At 38.9% G+C, this 23,128-nt stretch overlaps 1 protein-coding gene across 2 annotated transcripts in view; it reads right to left on the bottom strand.

The window, feature by feature from the left end:
- PPP1R21 (protein phosphatase 1 regulatory subunit 21) overlaps positions 1-23,128 on the bottom strand; it is a 35,394-nt gene that overhangs the window by 3,701 nt on the left and 8,565 nt on the right. For both annotated transcript variants that reach the window (XM_050316693.1, XM_050316694.1), the window contains exons 7-20: positions 22,810-22,904; positions 20,535-20,587; positions 15,367-15,516; positions 12,268-12,369; positions 12,104-12,192; positions 11,122-11,258; positions 10,010-10,102; positions 8,056-8,183; positions 7,526-7,678; positions 6,661-6,753; positions 5,193-5,420; positions 3,792-3,827; positions 2,498-2,614; positions 1,482-1,580 (exon numbers count right to left, since the gene is read on the bottom strand). In XM_050316693.1, the coding sequence (XP_050172650.1) occupies positions 1,482-1,580; positions 2,498-2,614; positions 3,792-3,827; positions 5,193-5,420; positions 6,661-6,753; positions 7,526-7,678; positions 8,056-8,183; positions 10,010-10,102; positions 11,122-11,258; positions 12,104-12,192; positions 12,268-12,369; positions 15,367-15,516; positions 20,535-20,587; positions 22,810-22,904 (1,573 nt within the window). The remainder of the gene's footprint in view (positions 1-1,481; positions 1,581-2,497; positions 2,615-3,791; positions 3,828-5,192; positions 5,421-6,660; positions 6,754-7,525; positions 7,679-8,055; positions 8,184-10,009; positions 10,103-11,121; positions 11,259-12,103; positions 12,193-12,267; positions 12,370-15,366; positions 15,517-20,534; positions 20,588-22,809; positions 22,905-23,128) is intronic.

Below are 23,128 nucleotides of genomic sequence, written 5' to 3'. Positions count from 1 at the left end.
GGCATCTGCTACAAGCAGATAAAACCCTCTCATCCACAGACCCTGATCCTCATTAGGGATTTTAACTACTCTGACATCTCCTGGAAGGGCAGCAAGGTGGAACACAAGCAACTCAGGAGTTGTCTTGAGTGTGGCAAAGAACTTCTTGATACCAGTGATCAATAGGACTAAGAGATGCTCTCTGCTGGACCTGTTACTCACAAATAAGGAAAAGCTGGTCAGGGATGTGAAAGCCAGTGGTGGCCTTGGCTGCAGCAACCATGAGTTAGTGGAATTTAAGATCCTGAGGGAAGCAAGCAAGATGAATAGTAGAATTACAGCAACCCTAGATTTAAGAAGAGTAGATTTTGGTTTTTTTCAATGTCTGCTTGGTAAGCTCCCAGGTAAAACTGCCCTGGAAATTACAGGGCCCAGGAAAGCTGAATGATCAAGGGACAAAGAAAGCAACAGTCCAATGTTTAAGAAGTGGCACAAGGAAAGCATGGTTGCACTGGAAATATCCCATTCAACAGGTTTAACCTGAACTCTCTGCTCTGACCAAAGGAGGGGACCAAGTGACCTTCAGAGGACCCTTCCAACCTAAACAGGTCTGTGATTCAATATTAAGCAGACTAGTAAACATACAAACACTGTGACTGCTATCTTTTCTTAGGAAGTTTAATATGTACTTGGAGATTGACATCTCATGCCAAGTTGGATTTGGATTGGGGAATTTCGTAGAGGAACAGATCATGAGAGTGTTTGAAAGAACTGCTCATGGATACAACTGTTCAAAGTTTATAACATTATGCTCACTGCCTGTAAGGAGCAATTTCAGTATTCATCATCACAGACAGATGAGCAATAAAGTTATGAACTAAATGTAAAGAAAACATGAGGGAATTTAGGAACTGAGTATTTATAGATATACTTTATTTAATATTGGCTCCTTTCTCAGCTGTGTGGAAGGGAAGGACAAAGGGACAGGACACCCACAAGATCTGGCATAAAAGTTGACTATTGTTAACAATAGCTTCTTAAAAATTAGCCCAAAGTTGTCACTGCTTAAGGTATCTATCTCAAAAAAAAAAAAAAAAAAAAAAAATCAACCTGGTATCTTTTAAAACTTTTAAGCCCAGCGACAAGAAAGGATTAAGAATTCCTCATATAATCTGAAAGCAGTCACACAACCACACCTTTTGACATTAAAACTCCCTCATTTTCATGAAAATCCTTGACATGGAATGTGCTAAAACACAGGTTTGGCTACTATAGCCTTTTCCCTGCAAGAATGTTCCACTTCAACTTTTTACCTGGGATTTAAAATGTATCATTTAAGGCTCTTCTCTATATGCCATCAGGGATTTTACATCCCATAACTAAGGACCTAGTAATGGCATGGCCATGCTAGATGGCTGTAATTTTTCTCCTCCAGCTTCACCTCACATGTCATTACAAAAAGCATCTATTACATTCTTTACATTATATAACAATTTACTTGCCTGTAATCTGCTGATGTTTTGACTGGCTACCTTCAGCTCTTCCGTGAGCGATTCCTTGGATTTCTCAGCTAAGGACAATCTTTTGGCAAGTGCTCGACACTGTCAAGAGGAACAGGATAGAGAGGGTAGAGGAGAGGAAACTGAGTTCCAGAGTATTGCCTTGTTGGCATCTTTAGGTGACTACTTTGACTTTTCCATCTTTCTGTAACATTTAGATTTCAAGAAACTTAGACCACATGCACATTTTTAAACGCAAAGGCAGTGTAAACAGTTAAGATGAAATGTTTCACTTTACAGAATTACCATATTGCCAATCCTCTATATATCATATTTTTCTCACAATTGCTGGGAAATTTTTGTAAGTAAAAAGTAACACAAACAACTCACTTCATACATTGCTCAAACATCACAGGAAAGATGTTTCCTCCATACCATGTGATCTACCATTAAAAAATATTTAAGGTGATTCGCTCTGTTAACCTGGAGTTTTGTTATATTCCACATCAGTTAATTACACAAATCACAACAGCCACTGCTTTCAAGAAAAGTTACCTCAAAACTCAAAGTGAGAACAGGAAACTATGGATACAATGAATAACTTTGTTAATTCTTGAAGTATAACTTATGCCTAAGAATCAACTTTCTCTGAAGAGAGTTGTTTTTATCATTTCATGATACACTCATATAGTTTTGAATGACATCAGCATCACTTTAGAATTAAGTCCAAACTATTTAGGTAAATAAAGCCAGCTACTTCAGCTTACATGAACAAACCTATACATTATACTACTTAATATACCCAAAACAAGGTTACCAAAGAATTTATTTTAAACAAGTCCCTCTACAGTATCCATTTTTATGCATACTATACCACAGTCATAAAATAAAATACTCCAGGAACAGATTTTTAAAAACACTATGCTCCATATATTTAAACTTACTATCATAGCACTTGCCTGGGGAAAGCTGAAAAAGAGAGTTACTGTTTTCAGCAGAGCCACTGCCTGCATGCTCACCTCAGCATGGAAGTGCACTGATTTGCTGTCAGCAAGCTGCAGATGAGAGGTAAGTTCTGCTATCCTTGCCATATAGTGGGTTTTTATCAGATCTTCACGAGACTCAACATCTGGAGCCTGGCAAAGCAAAAATTTAAGCAGACAGTATTTAAGTTTAGTAGACTGAACACTTGCATCACAACATTGCTTCTTACAGACTTCTCCCCTCCTGAGGCCTGGCTGCTCTACCCAAAAGTATTAAATTGCCCAAACACAAGAGACACATAACAGCAGGTCACACTGCAACTTGCCACTCTGATGGTGACTCTTAACATCAGACTTCCTTGAAGGACAAAGAGCTGACTGGAGAGGTAAGAATTTAGCTTGATTTAACATATCAAGTGTCTGATGAAGACGAAAATCCACTGCAGAAGTGGACTGCTTTCACCTACATAAAAACGTACTATCTTTTCCCAACAAGGAAAAATTCCTTGACATAACTAAATTTCAGAAGATCACAAAAGTCAAAACTATTTCTAACGCTGCATGTTCCAGAAGTTTCTTTAGACATTTGAATTTAAAAAGGAAAATAAAAAATAAAGAAGCCAAACAACTTGCTAGTTAACTGTGAGTTGCCCACTGGAGGCAGCTTTCACACGATCTGTCATTATCTTCAAGTCCAGCACTATGCTGAAGCTTTTAAGAGCTTGTATGAGTTATTCCCTGCTCCCCTAACCCCTTTTAATCACAACAGAAGAAAAGGAAGTGTAAACTGAAACACACATCACTTCCTTCACATTCAGAAAAGGGAAAGCACTGAATCTTACTCTGCCAAGTTCCTGTTGGGGCAAGGGTTACATTATAGCAGTGCTAAATAAAGTGACAGCAGGTTCCCAGTTTCTCTCAGTATGACCTCTGGTTTGGGATAGGCTGTACACCAAGCACTGCAGTCAGGGACTCGTTAGCAGCTTGAGCCCTTCCTCAAGAGTTAAGAATTGAGGCTTGGAATGCAGTGTGGGCTACTGAAGCACAAACAGACCAATGCTTTCCTTGAATTACAGAGAACAGACCTGGATCACAGCTCGCACTGCTCCAAAATGCTTAAACGGGTCAAATAACAGTTCACTTACAGAAGAAGAAAATTAAGAAATACGTGGATTTCAGAAATTTGATCATATAGTATACAGAGACTACATGGGTGACTCGTGCCATTCTATGACACTATTCTTGGTAATTAGACCTCTGGAGTAGGTTTAGCAGCATCAGAATTGAAGTATTTAGCAGACGTACTTTGATAATGCTCAAAACAGATTACCTTTTCATTATCAGCAGTTATTGTCAACATTCCAATCTAGAACAAGGAAGAAAATACACTTAATGAGAACTGCAAAAATAGATACCATAACTGCAAGTCATTATGGTTTCAGTCAAAGAAGAACTTTAAATTTAAAAAATCTTACAGCAGTTCAAACTGAAACCAAATTTAAGTATTTCCACCTGTAACATAAACAAGAGTGATTATACGGATGCCTTGAACAGAATTAAAGCTGACACCAGCTCTCCAGATATATCCCCTGCCTTACTATGCACAGAGGAAAAGGCAATAAAAGCACCAAGATGCAGCTGGGCTTGTATGATTATGCAACTGCTTGATCATATGAAACTAATTCAGAGGCACGTTAGTGAATTGAAACGTTACATGTCTTGTTTAAGAGCAAGGAAAGCCAACTTGGATTTATTGAGTACCTGCTGAATTCCTTCCTTTCCACTTAAGACAAAACTCTACAGGAGGGTGTATGCCAATAACTAGTTTCATGGAAGAATAGCTTCACAGAGAATCAAAGGGGTTTTTTTCCCTCCATCTCAACAGAACTAGAGATTCAGGTTTATGGGACATATTTATACAATATGTTGACCCATAATTTACATTAAGCATTGTGCCTGGAAAAATTCTCCTCAAACTCCTAACAACTCAAATAGAGAAAAACTTAAGGTGCCAGTTTACTTCCAAACTGAGGACTTTGAAACAATCCACTGGTTATTTTTATCCTGGAGTGGGACAGTGGGAGGGAAAAAAAAAAATGCCATTGAATGCTGAGCTGAGTAGATTGATTATTTCTTACAGATGACATTCCTGCTAATACCACTTCAGAAGTCATAATTCAGGGGAACAGCCAACCCATTTTAAATACTTGTAGTAAACAGGAAAAAGCCATTTCCCAACACAAAAGAGCAAGGACCGAATCCACGCTATATCCAAAAGCAATTGCTGAACCCCACCCAATGTGCAGTAAATCTTATAACCCATTTACAAACACTAGTTACCTACTTCCATTTGCTTTAACATACCTAGAGATGAATAAAAGTATTGGAAACTCAGAGCCAAGCTGAGATATGCACCAATTGCAAGGCTTCCCAACTACTGAGTCGGAAAAATCTAGAGGTTAAGCACCTAATATTTCCCCCTCAGTCACACAAGTACAGAACTACAAAAATATCTCCATGATAGTTACAACAGGGAACAAAGTCTCAAAATGCAAGAAGTTCCAAACTCTGCAGAAAGTATTCACTGGCAGCTTTGCAAATACGAAGGACCCCAAGCGTGAAAGCTCTTCAGCACAGTCAAAAGGCTTTCATTATTAGTGTTCCACTGATCAAACAGCACTACTCCTAAAGAAAATGCATTTTTCTCTATTGAACTAAAAAGGTCACTTACCAGACTAGTACTCTTAATAGGTTCCTTCTTTTCTGTGGTTTCCTTCTTTTGTTCTGTTACATTTGGCAAAATGGAATGGTCCTGTATAGTTTCAGTTAAGTGTCCACTAAGAGAGTTCTTCAGTTTTTGGTTTTCTTTCTCTAGCTTTATTTTAGCTAGCTGGGCCTCCAACATCCAGTGCTCTTTTTCTTGTTCAAGTTTTGCAATTTTCTCCAAACTCTGCTGAACCTTTAGGAGGGAAAGTTTACAGTCCAGGTTATTGAACCCAAGAGGAAAAAAGCTACACACAGGAAATGTTTGAGGACAGTATTATTTTAAACCGTTACATAAGTGAGCTAACAAAGAGCAGGTAAACAACTACTGTCTCGAGCTGTACGAGTAACTGCAGTCCGCTGTCAAAAATGACCATGTTTTTTAATTAGTTTGAAACTTGGATCACAAAGTTATAGCTCATAAAACTGGCAGCACTGTATGAGGTGAAAAATCAAAGCAGGGAAGAATTTTATAAAAACCTGAAAGATGTGTACCTGGCACCAGCATTATAGTTTTCTATGCTACAAAGACAAACTCTCCCCTTCAGCTGCAACACCTCACCCAGACAGAACCACCTACTTTGTCTAGTTAAGAAAAAAACTATGAAACTGAACACATCCAATCACTCCATACATTTGTGCTGAAATTCATTTCATCCCTACTAACACAATTTGAATACTACGACTACAAAAACAAACCCACAAAAAAACCCACACCAAACCAACAAACAAACAAAAACGGCCCCAACAAAACATAGGAAAGAAAAACCAAAACAACAAAAAAACCCACACACAAAGTATTTTTTTTTAAGTTTAATGACAATGAGTCAAGCACAGTCTGAGCATTCAAGCTAATAAAGAAGTTTCAGTATTAATCACTCAGTCTCATTCATACGAGGAGATGTGCAAACTATGTAGGCCTTTTAAATACCATGTAACCTCCCCCTGCTTCAGCTTCCAGGAAAAAAAGAAAAAAAATATATATATGCACAGTGGAAGACAGAAACTGGATTCTATTTCTCTAACTGAATAGAAAAATCATGTTCTTAACCACTGTTAATAAATCCTTCATAGCCCAAAAAAATGGACTCAGAAATTAATCCTTCAGTACGCCTTATTTTTTGTCTTTATTTTGCATTTATTTGAATAATTAAAAATTGCTTGACTTCTTGTACTTACAAATAAAGATATCAATGGCATAATCCTGTCTCTTATAACTGCATGTACATACTGCAGGTACAGGAGATAATCCAGCCTGACAAGGATAAGCTTTACTTTCAAAACTCTACAATACATCTACAGGCTAATTTTAAGGTCCAATACATGCATATATACCTACAAATGACTACAGACATAAAATATGTGGAGACTGTTTGATATTACTTTACTCCTACAAAATACACTATGATACGTTAGTAAAATTTATACCAGAATACCTGTTGTGCAAGGCCTTCTCTACTTTCTGTAGAACTCAGGAGAACCCTGCGATTGGCTAAAGCCTCTTCATAAGGCACTGAATCTGCACAAGGCTGCAGAAGAATAAAAGAAACCTCAAAACACGTTACACAGTAGATCTGAATATGTATTCCACATTTATTTTCTTATTGTCCTCCTTACTTCATAGTAAAGGGAAGAAAAATCATGTTCCAAGTGCTTACCAGAGAGTAGGAAAAAATGGTTTGAGCTCACAAGAAATACTGCCCCAAAAGGTGCAGTTGTTTAAAGTGCTCAGAAAACTCCAAATGTTAATTAATCATCAAATACATCTTTATAGACATTGCAGTACAGTGATTTAGTAACAACTGTTAATCACACCATCACTTAATTGTTAATTTTAATGGAGACAACAGAGAGATCTGGCAGCATTCAATCCTTTGGTTCAGTACATTTTTTCCAGTGCTTCTCCTTTTCAGCTGCCCTTTTTTTCCCCATTGCTCTCCACTGTGTTCCAGTGAATGGAAGTGTAAGAATATGATATCATTTGCTCCATATTCCTGGTGAATACGGGAGGAAAATTAAATAAGCAGCTACCCTCTTCTCCTTGGAGTCCTGGCACAGAAATAATTAGTGGAAATGGGTAATGGCAGAATTGGCACATACCCTGTGTTGTGAGGACAACTATGCTCTCTAGTTTTCAATAGCATTAGTGCTCTAAGGGTTCCATTTCCTCAGCCAAAAATTCTCATTCAGAGAATCTAATCCATTCCAAATACTGAAAACCCCTAGTTTGTATTCTCTTTGGCATAACCTACTATCAACAGAACTGCCCTTTCTCTGTGCAAGCACAGTAGCTGAACAAACCTTCTTCAAAGACTTCATGTAAGCAGCTGCCTTTTTCTTGTACTGCAGCATACACTCAGCTGAGAGAGGGCTGATGAACTCTGTTCCTCCTTTAGGGCCATAGCTCAGTGAAGCAGTGAAGTGATCCAAGTTGTTGCTGAAGAACGAGGCAATCTACACACATCGAGAGAAGTCACTTTTTGAATTAAGTTGACCAGAAAGATTCATCAGAGCAATTACTCTTTCAAAAGACAAGTATTCAGTGAAACTGGATTTCGCAACAAGAATTTGAAACAAGCTACAGGCTCTTCCACATAACCTAGACCTTACTAACACAAAACATCCTCTTCACAGTATCTACTTTTAACACTCATTTATTAGGGTTTTTTTAACTCGCGGCCTGAAAATAACTTAAGAACAAACCTGATACTATAGATTATTAATATCAGAGGCACACACAGATTTTCCAAATCATTCAACTAAATATTTCTTTTATTTCTTGAAAACCTGCACAAGTTAGGGCATTACAGTGAAATCAAAATATCCAGTACCTTGCCTGCTCCATTTGTTAAAGCCGCAACAGAGGATAAAATACAGTCATTTGTAGTTATGAGTTTCTGTGTGGCAGTTGGAACATCTTGTTCTAAAGTAGCTTTCTGACTGTAGTGTTTGGAAATATCTGGAAAAGGAAAAAAAAAACCACATTTATGTCAAATTATGATTCTGGTTTATTTCAGCAACCATTTCCAAATTCAGCTTTTGACCTCAGGCTTCAAACGCTTCTCCCCTCTCTAAGTTGTATAAAAGTTTAGTCTGGTTGCTCTTAGTTCTTCAGTATGGTGCCTTAGACAACTGTCTGTGATCATAAGGAACAGGCATTATTGCTATTACACAAGGCAGAATAAAGGTGTATATTTAAGTGTACTCTGTGTGCCAAAACTCAGAGCTATATAGGGGATCCAAGCTCACACTGACCTAGTGTTTCATCTCACAAATACACTTTTCACTTCCACGTGTTTACATCAGGACACTCAAAAATAGAATTTTTTGTTTAAGCTCACATGACTTCTAAAGGAAGAGTATTTTAGTTCTGTCAGAGCAAATCTAAAAGACTACCAGAAGTTTAGACTGTTACTTTCTAACATTCATTCAGCCAGGTGGGGGAGCACAGGGAGGAACACACAGAACTTTTAGGAAGTCATTCACAATAACATCTTAACCTAGATATATTGATTGATTTCAACAGCACCAAAATTTAAAAAGAATCAAGTCTATATGATGCAAAAGCAAACATTCTCAGCTTGGCCTAATTAAAAAAAAAAAAAAAAAAAGTAACTGTTTGATAGGCGAACGTTTTGCAGTTATTTTACAATAAAGTACTATTGATACAGAATGAAGAAGTCCCAGCTCATCAAAACCCCAAGTTATAATCTTAGGCAAGCTTAAGCAGTTTGAAATTAGTTTGGATCAAAAAAGAAGAGAGAAGTGACAAATCAAGCATTCTGGAGTATGGGAGTGTGAAATGTTAAGCACAACATTTCTGTGGACAGCTAATGAATTCTGCTGACAGTTCTCTTCAGTACTTCCATTTTCCTTATTTCTTTTAAAATGTAAGTTGGGTTGATTTTACATTGCAGTAAACATATTAAGAAGTAGAGAGTATTTATCAATAAACTTATCTATTCTCTAAAACTCCAGGTTTAAGTTCTCATTTTGTTTGAGGTACAATCTTAAATATAATTTTTTTTTAAACAAGGACTCTGCAGAATGGGGTCATGATATTGTTGTTATTAAAAAAAAAATTGCTTAAAATTATAAAAGCTTAATGTTTAAAGAGTTGACTAGCACTAAAACAACTCGTCTGTATGGATTATTTTCTCCCTGGGAACAGTTTCATGGTAAAGAAATTCTAGGACATACAGAAACATCAGTTTTTTAAAACTCTTGATTTTTAACTAAACATCACTTCACTGAAAACATAACATATCTATGTTCTTCTGATAAAAGGAAGGCAAGCTATTTTCCAGGAGGAAATTAAGTTTCAAAAAGAACCCAGACTTCTTTGTAAGCTTTGGTAATGTTAAAAATAGTAACCAACCTAAAAATAGTAAGGAAAAATTCCACTTTGAAGACAGGTACTAGGTCAACGGTATGTATGCAGGGGAAAATAGGTATATTTAACAGCCTTTCAGTGTGTGCTAGTTTCAATAGAGCAGTGAAGTTCAGAAAGTAAAGTGATACTGCTCAGAAAGATGTGGTGAGCCACAATTAAATAATCCAGCAACTTCAACTAACAAAGCCAACAGAAAGGAGGAATGAAAACCACGTGTGAATGTTTGAAACAAATGCTTAGTAGGTTTAGTTTCTCATCTTCACTTTTAAAGGCAAAACAAAACACATTCACCACATATTATATATTCAACATTGTTACAGAGAGAGTACCCGTGTGCTACGTTAAACAGAAAGAAGCAGACTTGAAACATAACGACATTCCTGTACTCTCACCTTTTAAAACATCATGAAATCCATGAAGAGTTGCAGCAATGTTTGTAAACACAAAGTTGTAATTTGTCCTAAGTAGTCCTTCTGGTTTTGTACCTAAGAATACCACATAAAAGGGAAGAGAAAACCACAAGACCAAGATTTGACCATGAATGAAAAAATCCATCTTTGAAAATAATTCCATTTCCACCTACTAGAACCATAACAGATTCATTTACTTAAATTTCCCCTTCAATATCAAGTGTATATAAATATATATATATTTCAAATTTTGCAAGAGTAGACAGGTAAAAGACTTTCCAGTTCCCTAAAGTTTAATTATTTTTTACAAGTAACAATTATTTTGTTCTCAAAAACCACTTACACATGCGTAAATACTTATATGTTCACTGCTGTAGGAAGGAGCATCTGGGCTCTTCTAAAGAGTGAAAACTGAAACAACCTGAAGCTATACCATAATCATTTCCTCTTGTTACTTACGGGTGCATTTGGAGACAGTTTCCCCATACATATAAAAGTTTTATCTGATTTTATTTAGTCATTACCATGACAGTTGTAATAATCTTATGAACAGGAGGGCTTGGAAGTGATGATTAGTAATAAAATGTAGTTTATCAACAATTTCCTAATTAAAGGATGACAAAAGACATACTTGTCAATCACACTATAAAAACCCTCAGTCATTTCTTCTCCTCTACAGCTAACTGTGACTATCTAAAATCTGGTACACATGACTGTTTGGTAATTTCCAGGCCTGCAACCATGTCCATGTCTGTCCAGGAGGAGGAGTGTGGAGCAATAAACACTCTACAGCACACTCAGTTTCCCAGCCTGGATAAAAGAGGATCATGACAGAGCACACTGCAGAACTCCTTCACCCAGAGTTCAGACTGCACCAAAGAAGCAGTGTTCATCTTGTTTTCTTCTATCATAGAACTGGCATTTGGAGTGTATGTGTTCAGCTTAAAAAACCCCAAACCAAATAAAAACAAACACAAACAAACAAAAAAACAAACAATCAAAAAACAAACACCCAACCACCCAACACTGATCCAAAAGTAAAACCAGTACCTTCCAGTCACAGTGTAACCAACCAAGCCAAAACTGACACTTACTCGGTAAGGCCAGAAGACTGACATACGTATGTAGCTTCTCAAAGACTGCAGTCAACCTTTTCATGTCTCTGTGTAGCTCCATATTTCTAGCTCTTAAAGCAGCTGTGCAAAGAGAAGACTCACACTCTTCTTCCAAACTAGGAATATATGAATTATTTTTTTTTAAAAATGAGCAGTTATCTTACAAAACAAGTTCACGAGTTTTGGAATAGATAAGTGTTCTCTACATCCCCAGTCTAAAAGAACAAGAGACTAGGAATTTACTTTAGAATGGTTAACATAGCAGAGTGACTTAGCAATACATGAAAATTACTGTGTGCACCCCCACTCTTATGCATTTTAGTCACAAGTCAGGAATGGTTTACGCTCACGGCAAGGAATTAATTGCATCCGTTTAAAGACTTTTTCCTCCACTACATAAATTATTTTATCTTGCTTCCTAAGAAGCATGAGAACAGGTGTAAAGAAGACATAAATAAAGCTTTTTCTTCTTCCTTAGTCCAAACCCACTTTTTAAGCAGTTCTTTACATCTATAATTCACCTCCCTTTGACCAACTCAGGAACAAAGATTTTCAAAGCAGAAGGGATGTGCATCTGGCCAAGTTCTACTACATGTACTGAAAGATAAATTATTCTCAGACAAGCTCAAGGCATTAATAATTTCAGTGTACCATACCTGAATAATATCAATGCTACTGAATAACATTAAGAAATACTACTGAAAGCTGCACAGATTTTTTAAACTCTCATCTGTAAGGGGGGAAAAAGAGCTTTAAAATACATGGATTTAGCTCTAGTGCTTTAAAAGAAACATGCCTAACTCAAGGCTCAGAAACCAGCATTTAGGAAAAAAAAAAGTTCTGCCTTTTAAGCCAGACTGTGTTTTAAGGGTTGATTTAATATTTAAGTTGTAGGTGTTGACAATGCTGCATACCTGACACTTACTGCACCTTTAAATGGGATCTATCAAATCAAAAGTACCTTTTTAACTGATAAGGAAGAATCTTTCTTAAAAAGCCTAAGTAGGAAGCTAAATGTTCTGAGAAGGCCTTCAATTTCACTGTTGTTTCCTGAAAGGAAAAACAACATATAAGTGGTTTTGCTCTGTAAAAATGTTTTTCGATTCTAAAAGTAAGAAGTCTTACCAGGACTGTCACAGTATCCTCTGTGATGCTCTCAAACAAGTGCAGCATTCCTTCCTCCAGAGGGCGAACGTATGAAGCGTTTTCATGGAGATATTGTGAGAACTGAGAATAGAGAGATTTGAAAGTGGTGCTTGTTGAAGGCTCTTGTAAGATCTTTTAAGTTAACAACTGAACAGTCAATTTTAGCAAAGCACCTGTCATCTTAAACGATGCCCAAGATGTCATTAATAAGATACAACAATCGTGATGTACAGCAACCACTTATACAAGACACACAAACACACCTTGAGTTAAAGTGAGAAGTAGTGGAAATCCAGGCAAAACCACATCCAGGGTTTTGCCACTGCACCCTATCCCATTTTAATTGCCATGCACAGCACACCAAGCCCTTACTTTTAAGTTTAAACATTCTTGCATTCCTTTCTCAACTCCACCAAATTAAGGCTAGATCCATGCACCATTAAGCCACCAGAATAAAGTATCCCACCTTCCTCCCAGCTGTTGTTTGCCTCTCCTCCCTGTGCAAAGTACTGAAGAACTGAGTTAAAACTGAGAGCAAGAGATGTGGTTTTATCTTTATTTGTGTCCAGTCCAGTTTTCAAAATGACTCGAAGCATGCTTATGCCAAAGCTAAGGATGGAGCAATAACTAATCAAAGGAGAATTCTCGCTTCCAAAAACTACAACAGGCCTGAGTAACAACAAAACTTCAACCTCATGGAACTACCTGACTTCGCTGAAAATTGCTTAAGTAAATTCTTTGGCTAATTTTGCCCTTAAAAAAGCATACCTGAGAATGAAGGTGTGTACAGTTACACACAACCAAAACATACCAACACCATCAGCTTTCCGTGTTGATACCTCAGTATCATAAAAACCTTCTTTCAGAGATTGATATAGGTAGTGAAAAGCAATCTTGGTTTTTATTTTGACCCACAGAAAGACACCTTCACCTTTGATTATCTGAAGCACAATGGCAGCTAAAGATCCCACGCAAATAGAGTACAAGAGATTTTAATTATTTCTTGTATTATTATAGTGCAGTAACACAGTGTTAACAAGAGTGAGATGCCAAGCCCTCATTCATGCATGCACAAATCTGGACAGAATTAGGGAAAATTCCTAAATATAAGGAGGAAGAAATAACACATGCAGAATGCTCCTGGCTTGTGCTGCAAGAGAGAGGACTTGAGTTATCTGGCATGACGCTGAAGACCCAGCAGAACCCAGCAATTCAATACTTAAAGACAAAAGGAATACTTGAACCTGGAAGGGAATTGTCGACATCTATTTTGAGTGTTTGGTGGGGAAAATAGCTCGAAAGCACCAGACAAGACCTGGAGTTGGGGAAAAATACATCAGTGCAAATCTGCTAAGCCACTACCTGACACTTGTCTCATTTTCTGTACCATATTAAAGGGGAGGTTTTGACTCATTCAGTGGAGTAGCTAAAAATCACACTGAGAACACTTGCCAAGCAAACAGGTAAATTAATCAAAAATATAGGAGCATCTACAGCTTCAGTCAGTTATAAAAGACCGCTGGACAGTCACAGCAAAAGACCTGAGAAGTAGCATGCACTGAGGGAATTAGGTCATGAATACACAATGGGGCAGACTAAAAGAGACATAATTATGAAAACAAAGCCCGAACTGTTGAATCAGAGTCAATTATCAGAAAAGAAGAATCAAATTACAGTTCTGAATAAGTTGCATATTTCAGCCGTGCTGAAAAGCAACAAGGAAATGTTAACAAAGGATGTTAGGGGAGAAAAAAAAATAATCAGTGAGAAGTGATGTCTAAGCAACTCAACTTTATTCCCTTGGTGTAAACTGCAGTAGCGTCTATAGAATCCAGTCACCACACTGGGCCATAGAAACAGAGACACAGTTCCTGGCCCAAAACATCTGGAAGATGACAAAGCCACATAGTTCTCCCAGGAAGGAGACGCTATTTTGAGTGCATTTGGTGGCAGAAGCAAGAAAATGTTCTCAAGCTCATATCTATGCTGAATCTCTGTAAAAGTGTATTCCTGACTGACTGAGAAGCAAATAGAATGAGGCTTCTCTAGTGGATAAACACCTTCACAAGCATATTTGTTACCTGCAAAGAAATAAAAAGGAGGTTTTACCACGAGCAAGAAAGTTTTGTGATAGTTAATGTTGACACTACATGCATTGCAGCCATTTGGTCAATGCAAACCACATCCACCTCAGTAGTTTAAGTCTGAGCCCTACCAACTACTAAATTGAAATTAAAGTCTGAATCACAAAATACTGTCACCAACAACTTAAATCCACATAGGTCCACTTACACTATGAAGTCAACTCTGATGTTAATGCAATTTTATTCAAAAGCATACATATATGCATCTCCACACAAATCCTTGTGCACAAAGTTCTTTTCCATGCCTCATGGCATAAAAAGTCAAAATATGCAGCTGAACAGCTCTGAATGACTCTCAGAAAGCCTTCCCATGGAGCTGAGCCAAAAGAGATGGGTCAGATTTCTCATATTGATTTCAACATGCTTTACAGACTTGCAGCTTCAGCATACTTATAGGAAAGATCTTTTTGCAACTAGCCCAAAATCAGATTAAAAAGTTGGTGTTTTGATAAGGGAACAGAGTCCAGGTCTTCTCCTTCAGAAGTCTACCTTCCATCCAGTTTATTTAATGTTACAGTTAAACACTTTATATAGAAAACCAGATTCTGTCTCAACATCTCCCATGCCTCAGTGCATTGGCTAAAACAAGCTCCATTTAGCAGTGCAGTATTTGAGTATTATTACTTTAAAACAAGTCAGCTGAACTTTTAACAACTGCACTTCAATTTAGCATTTAAAAAGTAAAGCTTTGATTTGATTATCATATTGTTCTTGTAGCAGAGGCACAGGGGAAAAAGATTCTCTGCAGCTACACCTTTGCCCACATTCACAGAATTCACCCAACAGAAAAGACTTCTCATGCAGGAGGGGCTGGCTCTCAGGAACACACTCACAGCATTCCAGTAAAGTGGTAGAAGTTTGCATGACTAAGATTATTCACTCATGAAAGTCTGCACAATTGAACATACTTGTAGCTGAAATTTGTAAGCTTTACCTTCTGATTTAGCGGTGATATAGTGTCTGTTGCAGAATCAATGGGAAAGATCTGTACCTTCTGCTCAGTGTATGTGTGGAAGTTCAGGAGAGCTGTTACAAGTTCTTGAACAAAAGCCAGTGCCTTGCCAGCAAGATCTCGCAACTTCAGCTGCAAAGACAGTTAAAAAGTTATCTTATTTGATGTGTATCTATTTAAATATTAAAAAAATATATATACATTTTGATACAAAAAATTATCAGTGATTCCGTTCTTGTTACTATTCCATCTTAAAACCAGCAGAAATTATTTTAACTTAATTTTCAAAATTTATTCATAAACTACAATGCCACACAGAGGAGCACACTGTATGTCTGAATTTCACGCAACTAGTGATGCTTTGCCTCTACCTCATTTTTCCAAATACAGGCCACAAGAACATTCAGAGGTCAATATAGTTACAGAAATCATCTCTGAAATTTCCAAAGACCAACAGACTAATTGCTGACAACAGCAACCTAGTCACAAGGAAACCTAAATTTACTTAGTAAAAACCAATGAGGTTTTCTCCCATAATTAAAGGTGACTGCTTTCTAACCAGTAACACTCAATTCTTATTCTCCCACTCTGGACATAACTGAGCTGTTGCTCATGAATAAGGCTGTTCTGTGGCTTTAGTACAGTAGGAAGGCATCCCAGAAATTAATCCAAAATGGAACATAGTCAAGAGAGAAAAAAACACAGTCTGTCGTGACTTATGAAGGAGATAATAAGGTTAGAATGACATTTCAGCCAAGAATGACTTATCCTTCAGAGGCATTCCTAATGCTTCAATGAACTATTAAATCAAGTCAATCTTGATTATGGATCTGGGATGGTGGTGAGTAATTAATGTATTCATTAAACTCAGTTTCAGTATGTTAATTAGCTATGTAAAGAAGGAAAACAGATGCTATTACTGTTTTGCTGTCCTTTACACTGCATTCTGTGCTAATATACCAGCATTTTGCCTTCACTGGCAAAGCCAGTCATCAAAATCTGTCCTGGAATTTTCAAGACTGCAGATCTTAAAGTATGAGACTGATATAGTTCTAGCAGAAAACAGTAAAGGGAGAAACTCTCCATGTAGTTATTCAGATTTTTCTTGGAACTCAGCAGCAGCAACCTGAAATTTAGGGCTACTTTCATCACAAAATTGAACAGCAGGACACCTGTTCTCACAGCAGATGTATTAGGAACAAGGTCTCTTTATAGGCACTTCTGAAGAATGGAGAAAGCAACATTTGAAATCTTTCTGCAGTGGCATCTGAATGCATTCATTAGAGTGACTTCAAGACATCTCATACAAGCAAAGAGAAAAACCACATTGCTGTGGAGACCATCCTCAGTGGAAGCAACACAGGAAAATTTTGACTGCATCCAGGTATCTGATTTGCTACTGTAAAAACCCTTAATATATTTAGCTATTCACAGAAAATTAATGCTCATTTTTGAATATTGACCAAAAAAGTTCAGTTTAAGGGAAAAGGAATTTAGAATACCAAACTTACCTTTTTTTTTTTTCACCTCAACAAAAGGTCTCTAAACTAACACAGTTTTAACCAACTTCAAAAATTAAATGTTCAAGTTCTAGCTTACTGCAGGTTGACTGTTGGTAGTACAGGTTGGCAGTGATGAGAATGATAAAAGAGGTACCAGGGCAATTAAAAAGGACTTAAAGGTTTCAGGTCCACTAGCTGATAGGACAGGAGCACAGGTGGTGTTCGCCTCAATTCCTGCAGCAGCAAGGACAAATGAGAAGCAGGAAAATCCATCTTATGAATAGGTGGCTAAAAGATTAGTGCCACCAACAGAATTTTGGGTTTTTTAATCATTGGGCAATTTTTATGGTACCAAGCCTGCTAGAGTCAGATGGGCTTCACCTATCTCGCAAGAGCAAAAGAACCCTAGCATATAAGTCGTCAGGGCTGATCAGGAGGGCTTTAAACTAGGTTTGAAAGTGGAAGGGATTGAAACCAGGCTCTCCAGAGAAGAGCCTAAGGGTGGAAAGCCTGAGTTAGGAGTGAAATCAGCAGCCCAGCTGAAGTGCATGTACACCAATGCATGCAGTATGGGTGACAAACAGGAGGAGCTGGAAGCCATCGTGCAGCAGGAAAGCTGTGATGTAGTCGCCATCACAGAAACGTGGTGGGATGAGTGGCATGACTGGAGTGCTGTCAGGGATGGCTGCAAGCTCTTCAGGAGGGACAGGCAAGGTGGGAGAGGTGGAGGGGTGGCTCTGTATGTTAGAGAGTCTCTTGACTCTGTAGAACTTGAAGTCAGTAACAATAAGGTTGAGTGCCTGTGGATCAGAATCAAGGGGAAGGCCAACAAGGCTGACATCCTGGTGGGAGTCTGTTACAGACCACCCAGTCAGGATGAAGAGGGTGATGAATTATTCTACAAGCAAGTGGTGGAGGTTTCAAGATCACCAGCCCTTGTTCTTGTGGACGAATTTAACCTGCTGGATGTCTGCTGGGAACTCCACACAGTGGAGAAGAGGTAGTCTAGGAGATTCCTAGAGTGTATAGAGGATAATTTCCTGTTGCAACTGATAAATGAACCTACCAGGCCTGGGGCCCCATTAGACCTGCTGTTTATAAGCAGAGAAGTACTGGTGGGTGGTGGCTGGAGGCCACCTGAGGCACAGTTACCACAAAATGATAGAGTTTTCAATACTTGGTGAAGTAAGGAAGGGCGTCAACAAAACCTCTGCCCTTGACTTCTGGAGGGCAGACTTTGGTGGAGGCTGGTTTGGAGAGTACCTTGGGAAACAGTCCTTGAAAACAAAGGGGTTCAGGAAGGACGGACATACTTCAAGAAAGAAATCTTGAAAGCACAGGAGCAGGTTGTTCCTATGTACCAAAAGGCAAGCCAGTGGGGAAGACAACCAGCCTGGCTGAACAGGGAGATTTTACAGGAAACTAGGGAGAAAGGGCAGGCAACCCATGAAGTGTTTAGGAATGTAGTTAGGTCATGTCGAAAGAAAATTAGAGACACAAAAGCACAATTTGAACTTAATCTGGTCACTTCTGTTAAGGACAACAAGAAGTGTTTTTATAAACACATCAATAGCAAAAGGAGGGGCAAGGAAAACCTCCATTTTTTGTTGGACATGGAGAGGAACATAGTTACCAAAGATGAGGATAAGGCTGAGGTACTTAAGACCTTCTTTCCCTCAGTTTTCAAAAAGAAGACAGGTTGCCCTCAGGACAACTGGTTTCTGGAACTGGTAGACAGAGACTGGGAGCTGAATAGACTCCATTATCCAGGAGGAAGAAGTTAGCGACCTGCTAGACTGGGATCCTCACAAGTCTATGGGACCAGATAGGATGAGGGAGGGTGATGAGGGAGCTGTCAGAAGAGCTTGCCAAGCTGCTCTCCATCATTTACCAACAGTCCTGGCTCACTGGGGAGGTCCCAGATTACTGAAAGTTGGAGAATGTTACCCATGATCCACAAAAAGGCCCAGAAGGAAACCTGGGAAACTCCAGGCCTGTCAGCCTGACCTCAGTGCCTGGCAAAGTTATGGAGCAGATCATCCTGAGTGCAATCACACAGCACCTACAGGATGGACAAGGGATCAAAGCCAGCCAGCGTGAATTTAGGAAGGGCAGGTCCTGTCTGACCAACCTGATCTCCTTTTATGACCAGGTGACCCGCCTGGTGGATGAGGGAAAGGCTGTGGATGTGTCTATCTGAATTTCAGCAAAGCCTTTGACACCATCTCCCATAATGTACTCCTGGAAAAGCTGGCAGCCCAGGGCTTGGACAGGGACACTGTGCTGGGTCAGGAACTGGTTGGAGTGCCGGGCCCAGAGAGTGCTGGTGAACGGGGCTGCATCCAGCTGGCGGCCGGTCACCAGTGGTGTCCCCCAGGGATCAGTGCTGGGCCCAGTCCTGTTTAATGATGATCTGGATGAGGGGACTGAGTGTATCATTAGTAAATTTGCAGATGACACCAAGCTGGGGGGAAGTGTCAATCTGCTAGAGGGTAGGAGGGCTCTGCAGAGGGACCTGGACAGGCTGGATAAATGGGCTGAATCCAACAGTATGATATTTAACAAGGCCAAGTGCCAGGTCCTGCACTTTGGCCACAACAACCCCCTGCAGCGCTACAGGCTGGGCACAGAGTGGCTGGAGAGCAGCCACGCAGAAAGGGACCTGGGAGTTTGGATCGACAGGAAGCTGAACATGAGCCAGCAGTTTGCCCAGGTGGCCAAGAAGGCCAATGGCATCCTGGCCTATATCAGGAACAATGTGGCCAGCAGGACCAAGGCAGTGATTCTGCCCTGTACTTGCACTAGTTAGGCAACACCTTGAGTATTGTGTCCAGTTCTGGGCCCCTCAGTTCAGGAAGGACATTGAGGTGCTGGAGAGTGTCCAAAGAAGGGCAACAAGGCTGAAGGGACTGGAGCACAGGTTCCATGAGGAGCAGCTGAGGAAGCTGGGGGTGTTTAGCCTGGAGAAGAGGAGGCTCAGGGGTAACCTCATCACTCTCCAACTACCTGAAAGGTCGGTCTCTTCTCCCGGGTGACCAGCAGTAGGACAAGATGGCACGGTCTTAAGCTGTGCCAGGGGAGGTTTAGGTTAGACATTAGAGAGAAATTCTTTGCAGAGAGAGTGATCAGACCTTGGAATGGGCTGCCCAGGGAGGTGGTGGAATCACCGTCCCTGGAGGTGTTCAAAAAAGACTGGATGTGGCACTTAGTGCCATGGTCTAGTTGACAGAGTGGTGTTGGGTCATAGTTTGGACTCCATGATCTCCGAGGTCTTTTCCAACCTGGTTGACTCTGTGATTCTGTTGACACAGTAAGAGATATTTCATATAACTTTAGTAAGACATAGGTATTAAACCTTTTTGCCATTCTTTCTTTAGAAAGGGGTATCTGAGTTAATACCTACAGTGATCATGAGCCAGAAGTCAATGGATCAGCTCTAGTGAGGTAAGCAGACAACCTGGCTCCTTGACATAAGAACAATATACACTATCTTTGGAAAAGTGCAGAGGCTCTGTGGACAGAAATGCCCTTAGAATATCGTTATAGCAGTAAGGTAGACTATCTTCTTCTGTTTCAGTCACTGACATGACTGGTTTTATTTCAGTATCTGTGTAGAAAGTTGAATACGAAACCACAAAAAGCACTTACCTGATATCTTCTATTGTGTAATGGTACATTCAGAGCATTGTATCGATTAGATCCTACAGGACAAAAATTGAGTTTGCACTTATTAAATTGTGGGGGGTTTTAAGAGACTTATTGGTTTACAGTGATTAAAAAAAAAAAAAAATTTCATTGCAGTAATCTTACAGTTCACGTAAGCAATATTAACTAAAGAGATATAAACAATTGACTTCAATAAGGTAAGCCTAAATATTCCCACTTAACATTGTTAAGTCAAATTTAATCATCTGAATGTCCTGAATTCGATAGCTACGAGCAGAATCCCCATGCCCAAACAACAGTAGTCATGACAAACAAGAGTGAAAAAAATCTTTTAAAAGAAATTACACTTAAAGAATTCAAGATTATCTTCACATTTAAATTACATTACAGGTAGTGCAAAGTAAGACTAATCTATTGTTTAATAGTTTGCACATTTTTTTAAAAAGCTCCTGTATATTCTTGATGTGTTAATAATTTAGACTAAGATGTACCCTCCATGTATTTCAGCATTCTGCTCCAGTCATGAAGTAACCAGACTGATTATTCAACTACAAGCAGGCACAATTTTTAGAAAGACAGAGGCATATTTGTACCTACAGAAAAGCTTACAGTCTTACAGATTTAAAAGGAATCACATCCATCCTCAATTGAAATTGAACAACTACTTCAGTTTAAAATTTGCACTCAAAGGAAACTTACAGTTTTTTATTCCTTTTCTGTCATTCACATTTGGTTATTAACACATGGGAAGAGGTAGTTGTATTCAGAGGGCAAAAAACTCTGTCTGAAATTACCAAACCCTTCTACTCTGGAAATCATGCGTAGCAGTTGAGAAGTCATTTAATTGTTACTGAAACTAGTCAGCTGGTAGTTACACTTAAAGCCAACTACAGAGCCTATAAGAAGACAGCTGGAATCCACAACAAACAAACATCTCCCGACTTCCTCTCATTCTCTTATCACTAAAGCTATTTGCAGTGTTTTCCACACAAGCAAAAACATGCTACAGCAGCTCAGTGACCAGATAAATTATGTGCATCAAAGTTATTATTTGCTACAATGATAACCACCTATTTAAAAAAATGGAGCTAAAGAAGCCAGAGAAATAGAAACAGGCAGTAGATGCTGGGCAAGGTGACCTTTGTGAGAGGAAAGAAGTGAAAAGGATATCAATTCAAGGCACCAACACCTCAGCATGATGTGCTCTATGGGAGTCAACACTTCCTAAAGAGATGATCCGGTGTTCCTAAGCCAAGACTTACTGGATTGCCAAACCACTGGAGAACTTGGAAGGCTCACCCCTGCAGCACCTGCCAGATCAGCTTTTAGAGAACCCAAGACTACTTAAAACATCATCAAGTTTTATACTCAAAGAAAAATGCAAAAGCTACCAGTAAAATACACAGGAAACTCAAAGGCCTGTTTTCACTTCTCTGCTCCTTCTTCACTACTTTCAGCTTTTTCACTATTCCAGGTCCTCCTGGTGTCTCTGTCAGAAGAGTGCAAGCAGTGCCTGCCCAACCTTGCATTCAGCTATTTAGAAAGCACACAGTGCACAGCACTGATCTGGCACATAGTAACCCATCCTTGCACCACAGCAATGCAAAGGCTGAGCATTCCTAAATTCACGGTATCCTCTGCACTTCAGTTTTTCTAGCAGCAGTTGGAAAGGAACACTGCTTCAGCTAAAAATCCCCATATTCAAAGGGCTTTTTTTACTTGAAAAGACAAACAAGTCTGAAACAAACTACAGACAAGAACTAGTCTGGGTGTTCCCTGATCAGAACTGAGACACACTGACAAACTTCCCACTAAGTGCAGATCACTGTTGATCCAATGCCTCTAAGTCAACATCTCTGCAGCCACCAGTTTATCCCCACCTTACTCCAACTTGAAAATATACCCTGCCAAAAAATACTCTTTGATATGAGTAACTATTTTTTACAGAGAAACCATTAAATTGAGAGTGTTCCTTCATCTTTTATAATATTCTGTCAATAATAAGCAAGACAAGTGGTAAATTACTCAAAGACTTCAAAAGTTTTAATTTCCATTATATAAATATAAAAGCTTAATATTTTCAGATTAGTAAGCAAGACGATGACAAGTATTGTGAATACTTACTACAGTTACCTCCAAGGGTCTGTTCAGATGTCCAACATTTCTTACAGCTAATACATTTTAATTCATAAGGTGTACTTCCTCCAGATGGATACCCAAAAATCAAACAAGAAACCCAGACCAAGGCAATACGTACTTGTGTCATTAAAAGGTACTTTTTCATTAATTATGCATAGTGATTCTTCCAGTCTACTGCCCAAAGCTGCTTGAAGATTCTTTAGCTGTTGCTGGCTAAATAACAAAGAGACAAACGAAAAACCACACACACACACACACGGTAAACCTTTAAAATTTCATCTGTTCACCAACACCATATCTCACCATAAGCATCCCTTGAGTGTATCTGTCTCCTTCTAGCCATTACTCAGAAATAATACAGTAGGAATTATTTGTCCTCCTTTCTGTCATATTTAATAAATGACATTGTATTCTAATCCCTAACAAATGCAGTGAAA

Source organism: Myiozetetes cayanensis, unplaced genomic scaffold, assembly GCF_022539395.1.
Source record: "Myiozetetes cayanensis isolate MyiCay16 unplaced genomic scaffold, myiCay2020 scf2-11, whole genome shotgun sequence".
Lineage (NCBI taxonomy): Eukaryota > Metazoa > Chordata > Aves > Passeriformes > Tyrannidae > Myiozetetes > Myiozetetes cayanensis.
This window is presented reverse-complemented; position numbering and strand designations above follow the sequence as displayed.